The sequence below is a fragment of the Gossypium hirsutum genome, chromosome A13 (genome assembly GCF_007990345.1).
Source record: "Gossypium hirsutum isolate 1008001.06 chromosome A13, Gossypium_hirsutum_v2.1, whole genome shotgun sequence".
Taxonomy (NCBI): Eukaryota; Viridiplantae; Streptophyta; class Magnoliopsida; order Malvales; family Malvaceae; genus Gossypium; species Gossypium hirsutum.
Genome location: NC_053436.1, coordinates 89,637,835 through 89,645,751, shown reverse-complemented (window position 1 = coordinate 89,645,751; position 7,917 = coordinate 89,637,835). Strand labels below are relative to the sequence as shown.

Sequence of the window (7,917 nt, the reverse complement as noted above, 5' to 3'; positions counted from 1 at the left end):
TAAAATTCATTGTATTTGTATTATAATGACGTGAATGTTGATTTACTTGATATTTAATTATAAATGAAAAGAATATTGATTTGTTTCCCATAAGAAAAATAAACTGTAATGGTAGCGATAGTCATGCAACTTACTTCGTAATTTGAGTTGACTAATACTTTAAAGTGACGTTAATGTTATTTAGTAGATGAGTTTAAAATTTGAAATGTATTTCCACCAATTTTACAACTCATTCAGGATATGTTTCAATATTTAAGTTTGGTGTAACTAATAAAAAGATGATAACTATCTCTTTCCAATTAAAAATTACAATTACCTGGTTTTGTTTTGGATGATTAAATAAACCCTTTTTATATTAACCATAAAATGTTACCAGCATTTAAGGGTTCGTATGGCTAAATTTTGGAATATTGGTTTTATCTATTCACATTTTCTTACACAAAACTTCAAATGTCTATATATATTTAGGGTTACATTGATATTGGATTTTGTATTTCAATGTGAAGTTTTAAAACTGCTTCTGCAAAATAAGTTTGTGTTTGGAAGGAGTAATAGGGATGTTCGCACTAAACTTAATTCATAAATAAATAGAATCCAAATAAATTGTTTACGCTGTTCAGTTTTCCTACGTCTGTGAAGCCTATCTTAATTGGAAATATTTTCTCTCTTCAACAATTACAACAAGTAATTCTAACCTATCACACACCTCATGACAATTTATCTCACAACCATAGTTTATTACATGGTTGTGTGAATGATTCATTTATAATTAACATACTGTTTGAACATCAAGTTTGAATATAGAACAAATGAGGTTTTTACAACTTCAAACAAATGAAGCAAGCTTTATTGGAAATGACCAAAAACAATACAAGAACTTATGTCTTAGTTATCAATATCGTACATGTGTTTGAACATTTTAATTGGTGTATAAGTTAGACCCTAAACCAACGCCAAGAAGATTGAATTAATATCGTAAGAACCGGATTGTCGACTCAATAGTAGATGAATTAGTGTTGTTGTTGCAATAAATTAGAAGATGTTGGTTCGAACGTACTCTCCACTCTTTAGAGGTTATTAAGTTATGTAGTTTGGACATTTTATCAAAAATAAAAAAAATGAATCGAATCTGTGATTGAATTGTTCCAATAATTTATTTTAAATTGAATTGATTAATCATTCAATTGATTTGACCATAAGAAAAAATAAAAAAATTTTAAAATTCATTAAAACTAAAAAGTCAAAGAAAAGAAACACCAATAAATATTCATTTTATAAATCATAAAAAAATTAGTTAAATTGATTTTAATTAATTTTAAAGCATTTGAAACCGAATTTTAATCAATTTTAAGTTAAATCAACTGAATCGTCGGATTCTGACAATTATGGGTTGAAGTTTATTTTTATTATGACTAAAATTTTGGGATGTTTTGGTACTTTTTTTTATATTTCACAGTGTAGAAACATAAGCTTTACAGCACGTTTGGTTCACTATAATGGAATAGAGTTGTAATCAGTAATTTAATTATTTGGTTGAATGGAATGATGTAATAATAGTATAAGAAAAAAAAACTTCTATTAATTAAGCCCATCATATCAAGGAATCATGAGAGGATGAAGTTCATTACAGCGAACCAAATTAGTACAGTGCAGCAACATAAGCTTTACACCACGTTTGGTTCATCTTCATCCTCCCATGATTCCTTGATATCAGAGTCATCAATATCTTCATCATCCCATTTGCTTTTAAGTTGTTTCTTTGCAGGGAGAGGTGGAATCTCATCCTATGCAACAATAGCATACAACTTCTTGAGTAAAAAAAAAGGGGGGGGGGTTTCAAGAAAAGGAAACCAAGAATAAAAAGGATGACATAATGCAATAGGTTCTCCAACTAAGATTGGAGAAAGACCATAATCTTTAGCACTTGTTAATAACTCAAAAACATATGAAATACAGAATAGAAATGAATCTGCTTTAAGGTCTCTTTACACTTTAAAATTTCTATACAAAACTACGAAGCGACCATCAGGTAATGTTTCAAGAAAAGAACTAGAGAATCCCGGCAATTGAAGCCAAGACTAGATTCCCAAGATATTGCCACAATTACTGATCTTCCACTACATGCAGTTTTTCTGTTTAATAAAAAGAAAAAATCTCTAAATTTATCTTTTTGGTCTAGTAACACCATAGTCGATTTCCCAAGAAACTCAAAGCAAACACCTTTGAAACATCTCAACTCAAGCTCATAAAATCCAAAACAAAAAACAAGTAAAAGCCCTAAATTTCAATAAACCCAATAAGCATTTAGCTCTAAAAAAAGAAATTTCCCACATTCAAGTTCAGTCATAATAAAACATACAAAAGAAAATAGAATCACTTATCAGTCACAGAATTAAAAACAAATTTGGGCCAAAAGTAAAACTTACCCAGTCTTCCCTCTTCACTTAACAACAACTTGCCTTGTTATCTTTCCAGCATTTGTGAAATCAAAGCAATGAAATTAGAAATGCAGTGAAAAAGCAAAAAAAAAAAGGAAAAGAAAAGGGTTGTAGAGGAAAAAAAAAAGGAAACGTAGAGATAAGAAGAAAAGAATGTTACAGTTTATTCATTCTTTAGGCAAAGGTGAGGGCAAAAATTAAAATTGAAAATAGAAAATTTCTTATTCCACGGGTTGAATGGCGATTCAGTGATAAGAGAAGGGAATGATTATTTGGCTACTTCCTGTAATAGACCTTAAATTAATTCAGGCCTGTAATACTATTACAGCCAATTAAGCTAATGTTTGGTGGCGGACCCGCCGAATTAGGCCGGAATCTATTCATAAATCCTCCAACCAAACATGCTGTATGTGTTCTTTTAAATAATAATTAATAATAGTAAAAGTAAAAGTAAAAGTTAAAAACAAGAGAAACGTCTTAAACACTTTAAAATCATTATGTACCAGTCTGTAATAGAGTTTGAAGTTATTTTATTTTTCGTTTATTAGATTTTTAAATCAATTTCAATTATTATCATCTATAAGTATACTTAAAAATAAAATATTATCATTAAATTAAGTTTTTAAATACAACTAACTATAAGTTTTTAGATTCTTAAAATATTTTTATTTTCGTTTTTCTATTTGACTTGTAAAAATTTTGGATATTAAATATTTATAACTTTTAATTTTATATTTTCATACAAATATATAATTTTTATATACAATATAATATAATGTAAGAGTATTTGGTAAACGGACAAAACAATCTATCCCTTTTTTTTAATTAATATTTTACTATACCTATAGGGCACATTAGCTTCCTGATTTTATTTGTAGAGTCTAAAAACTTTACTATGATAGTATACCAAATAGCTTTTCATAATATAATGCCAACAATCTTTTGGCTTTATGACACGAGAGTTTGGGTTTGATCCCAAGCAACCCTATTCCACATCCTCAATTTAAAAAATATATATATAATTACTATTATTTAACTGTACGACATTAATATTTGAATGCATGTCACCAATATCTATAAAATCTTTTATTTATCACTTCAATCAAAACTTTATTTTAATATATATATATTTAAATTTGATTATACAAATTGTTTCTATAGATTAATAATATAGTTGATTCAATTGATGTTATAAGTCAACACAATATCAATTTAAAAAAAAAGTGATTTAACATTTTTAATATCAAATATTTAGCTGTTTAAATAGTTAATATTATTAATTTCAAACTTTATGTTTCATTATTTATTTATGATGCTTTTAAACATCTATATATTCTAAATACATGGTAGATAGAATTACTTTATGAAATTTATAAGAGTAGAATAACGGGAAGTCTAAGCAAATTTTATTGATAGAAAAGATGATCAAGCAAAACATGAGGGTACAATTAAGAATACAACTGCTAAACAAACACAAAGAACCCAGATAACACCGCACAGCAAACACTGCATAAAAGATGAAGACCAGAAGAATAGAAGCACCATGGTTGATCACTCACACCAACATATAATATATTAATGCTAAGATACAAGCAACAACTCTTCTTAATCACATAGTTTCCTTTTGCTGATTCTCTCTCGCTATCAGCTCCCTGTCATCAATCGCACAAGCCAAACAAAAAAAAGTCAACTCAAGTCAGCAAAGGGATCATATACCATTTTCGGATATAAATTACGGCAATAGATGCAGTTTCGGTTGCATCACGTTGTGTTTGTGTATATATAACAAATATTACCCATATCTATTACATTTTATAGTATTGGTGATAATTGAAAGACACGACATGGCAACGGGAATGCTGCATTTGGAGAAATAATAATGAATTTAAGAGTTATGGGTGGAAAATAACCGAAGAGCGGAAGTGAGTTTGGCAGCCTGGTCGAGGTCGTGGTTTTCTCTTGCTTTCAAGATTTGGAACATGAAAGCAAGGCGGAGTTGTGTGCTCATACTCTGCCGCATTATGATGTTAGTCTCCTTCCGAAGCAATTCGCATTCGGATTCAACGGCTTCAAATTTTTCTCGTACTTGTCTTTGCCCTTCTTTGATCTTCCCTTGTTCCCTACTTATTTCTTGCATATCTGATCGTAGTCTTTTCATGCGCTTCCGAATGTTTTTGGACTTTCGTCTCTGCCCAAAAATCCATGTTAATAAACTCTACTCATTTCTACGTGGAGAATCTAATAGTTTAAAATAAATAGATCTATTACGATAATTACTATCATCAGCTCAAAACCTGAATAGGTTTGGGTCGGATCTTAGTGAGCTCGCAGGCCAATCTTATAGGTCGAGTCTCTCCTGCGAGGTTACATATGCATAAAACTGTATAAACACGTGTTGAGTCTAAAGTAAAATACGTGTCTATATGCCTAAAGCTTACCTAGCATATCATGTCAATGAACAATATCAATATCACATAAATATACAGATACCACTACCTGAAGGAAATAGAGAAAAACACTCAACAAGATCCAACATACATGTTATAATTTGTAGATATTTCTTATCCATTCTTGAATGTGACTATGACACCCTTTGAATGGGCATTAATTGTGGTGTAGTAGAATCTTTTACCTTATAATTACACTAATTAATCTTACTGCTACTGTTATTTTTAATCTTACAGAAAATAAATGCACGGCCATCTAAAGGCACTCTAATAATAGAAGATAACTGGGAACTTTATATACCTGTAGATGATTTCTGAGGGAAGTGCGAGAATGGAGTTTATTAAAGGGAAGGGCAAGGGGAGATCTGCGTCGGCTAAGATTCATGGGGTTCATCGCTACTAACTTGTCGTCCTTAACGCTGATGTGAAGACACCTTTCCTCCCGAGTTATTAATAATACTAAAGTAGCGCACGATACCTAACGATGTCGCGCGATAAGTTAGGCGTCTCTTGTAGAGTGTCAGTCGTGTTATTCTCATTCGGATGTCCGATTTATTCTTATTTTATTCAATTATTATCGTGCACCTTTTTCTTTCTTTTTTTTTAATTTTACCCAAATTTCAAAAATAATGTGCACCGAAATTAGATACACACCATATAAATAATACAGCCACAACAAGTTTAAACAAAATTGATATAATAAAAGATGGTTTGGGTTGGTATTAAAAATCATAAATATTTTAAGTTAAATACAGTATGATTATTAGAAGATTTTTATATAATACTAACTATAGAAAATCCTTCTAGAGAATAGATACCATATTTCAATATTTACTTTGAAATTAAAAATATCAAGGGGAATGGAGGATCTATTTCAGCGTAAGATCACCGGCGATGATGCTCCTATCCAAAGCCAAAAAAGGGAAAACAATAGCGAAGAGGAGAAAAGGAAACAAGGCTGATGGAGGAGGAAGAAGGCGGGCTGAATGTTAAAAATTAAAATGTATAAAATGGCGGTTAGGATTTGGGCGCTATACCTGCCTCTGATTATCCCACTCTTGTTCTCTAGACTTCAGCGTTTCAATATCGTATCTGCTGCAGTTAAGCCGGAAGGAACCAAAATTCTTGAGATTCTTTTTGTTTTTGGAAAGCTTTCAAAGACATATATATGTATATTTATTTCTTTATAAATTGTTGTTATAGATAGAAATCCTTCTTCTTATGATGTTTTAAATATTCAATTGGGCAGTTGAGACTTAATTAGTATTGTTGTTGCTTATATAGAAGATGAATGAAGCAACAAAAAGCAGAAGTAAGAAAATGGTTAATTATAATTTAGTAACAACATAAGGAGTGTTATATAGTGGGCCAAGAACCAAACTGGGAATGAATAATAAACTTGGGGAAGAAGGCAGAACAGAGGACGGTGAAGTGCTAAATCCCTGTCCTTTTCAATAAAAGGATTAAGGACGTCCACTCTCACGCGTTTCTAGAAGTTAAAATCCTGGTGTGAATTGCAGGGAATTCTCTAAATTTTTGTTTATTATTATTATTATAAAATTAATCCTAAAATTTTGAATAACTATAAAAATAATTCACTTTTTTTATTATGTATGTAAATGACTTGAAATGAATAGTGAAAGTCAGAGGAGTCCACCAATATGCCAAGTCAGCAATTAAGATTAAAAAATTTTAATTTTTCTAATGTAACCATAGAGAATGGCGTCACATGTATAAGTACCAAAGAAATACTAGTTTTTTTAATAATTAGGGGGCTAAAAAATAAATAATGGTTGTGGATTTATAGAGAATGGCATTACCACTTTAATGTGCCATTTTTTTAATTTAAAAAATAAAAATGATATTTATTTGGTGGAGTCATAGAATGGCGCCACCAGTGTCATGTGTCAATTTTTTTTAAATGTGATTTTTTAATTTAAAATTAAAATCAATATTTTATTTGGTGGAATCATTCTATTTGGCGTAATCAAATGGCTATATATAATCCCAATAGCAGTTTAATCTAAGTTGAAGAATTTTTCTTTTTTAATATTATTATGTTAGAGGCGACCAATATGCTTTTGCATGGTGCGTAATAGTAGGGTATCGTATAGCCAGTGGCGGAGCCACGTTGAGGCCCGGAGGGGGGGGCATGGCCCCCCTGAAGTTTAATTTTTTTCAATTTAGTCTTTTGTAAATTTACACTTTGGCCCTTTCAAAAATATAAGTAAGCCCTCCCAATGTTTAAGATTTTTGCAATTTTCTCCTTTGTATATATTTTGTAGCCCTCTTAAAAGTATAAGTAGGTCCCTCCAATATTTTTATAGGATTAAAAATAATGTTAAAAAAATTATTCTTGATAAAAACAAAAAGCTTTGTCAAGCGACGAAACACAGGGCAAATAACATGGCCGGTTGTTTGGTACTGTTGCATTGCTAGGCGCTGTATAGGATACTGTTTCTAGCAGCTGTTAGGCACCAACCATATACATGGCCACTTGTAAATATGTAAAGACAAAATTATACTTAACATTTAACGACTCATAAGTGTGGATAGTATTTTATGGATTAAATGCTAATGTATTTGTTCTGGTTTTCGATTGGACACATCTTCGAGAATTGGTGCCAGCAAAACACTAATTATTTACCACCAGGTGATAGAAGCGTCCGCCTGAGAGAAAGTAATATATAATTTTAATTAAGTAACATTGATTTAACTTATTTAATTGCAACATGTTACTTGATTCATTAAACTAACCCATTCTATTATATTGTGTAGTTAATATGGATGTCGTATTTCGCACCAAATGTTGCAACCCTATTCCATAATTGGTTCACACGAAGCAAATATGTGGTGTATTAAAACGTTGGTGCTGAATTTTTCAATCATTGAGTGGTACAACGTCGATCGGCTTATGTAACTATTTGGATACAAACAATTTGTGTCGAACATTTCACAACGATTTGATGATGTCCATTGTAAGACCAAGAGGGGAAATGATAGAGTGGACTGGGCCGTGGAACATCAGCATT

The 7,917-nt window shown here is 30.8% G+C and overlaps 1 protein-coding gene and 1 long non-coding RNA gene across 4 annotated transcripts; both read right to left on the bottom strand.

Moving 5' to 3' along the window:
- Positions 1-1,904: 1,904 nt before the first annotated feature.
- On the bottom strand, positions 1,905-2,801 carry LOC121212418 (uncharacterized). Its single transcript, XR_005907543.1, has 2 exons — positions 2,427-2,801; positions 1,905-2,132 (listed from the first exon to the last, which is right to left on the bottom strand). It is a non-coding gene; the product is annotated as an uncharacterized lncRNA (long non-coding RNA).
- Positions 2,802-3,822: 1,021 nt separating this feature from the next.
- LOC121212417 (uncharacterized) lies at positions 3,823-6,247 on the bottom strand. Of its 3 annotated transcripts, none has more exons than XR_005907542.1 (4): positions 5,187-6,247; positions 4,733-4,794; positions 4,349-4,626; positions 3,823-4,090 (listed from the first exon to the last, which is right to left on the bottom strand). XR_005907542.1 is itself a non-coding variant. In XM_041085017.1 (4 exons), the coding sequence occupies exons 2-4, from the start codon at positions 4,719-4,721 to the stop codon at positions 4,048-4,050; spliced, it is 336 nt and encodes a 111-aa protein (XP_040940951.1). In that variant the 5' UTR covers positions 4,722-4,794; positions 5,187-5,417; the 3' UTR covers positions 3,823-4,047. The 3 variants fall into 3 exon arrangements, 2 of the variants coding, with proteins under 2 accessions (XP_040940951.1, XP_040940950.1); XM_041085017.1 differs by having other exon boundaries at positions 4,707-4,794; positions 5,187-5,417; XM_041085016.1 differs by lacking the exon at positions 4,733-4,794 and having other exon boundaries at positions 5,187-6,228.
- Positions 6,248-7,917: the final 1,670 nt, after the last annotated feature.

Excerpts from the sequence above, each read along its gene's own strand:
- LOC121212417 (XM_041085016.1), bottom strand. The coding sequence starts at position 5,279 with ATGAACCCCATGAATCTTAGCCGACGCAGATCTCCCCTTGCCCTTCCC. Across the intron at positions 4,627-5,186 it reads CCCTCAGAAATCATCTACAG|AGACGAAAGTCCAAAAACAT; the intron begins GTATATAAAGTT and ends ATTTTTGGGCAG. Across the intron at positions 4,091-4,348 it reads AAACTCACTTCCGCTCTTCG|GGAGCTGATAGCGAGAGAGA; the intron begins GTTATTTTCCAC and ends GATTGATGACAG.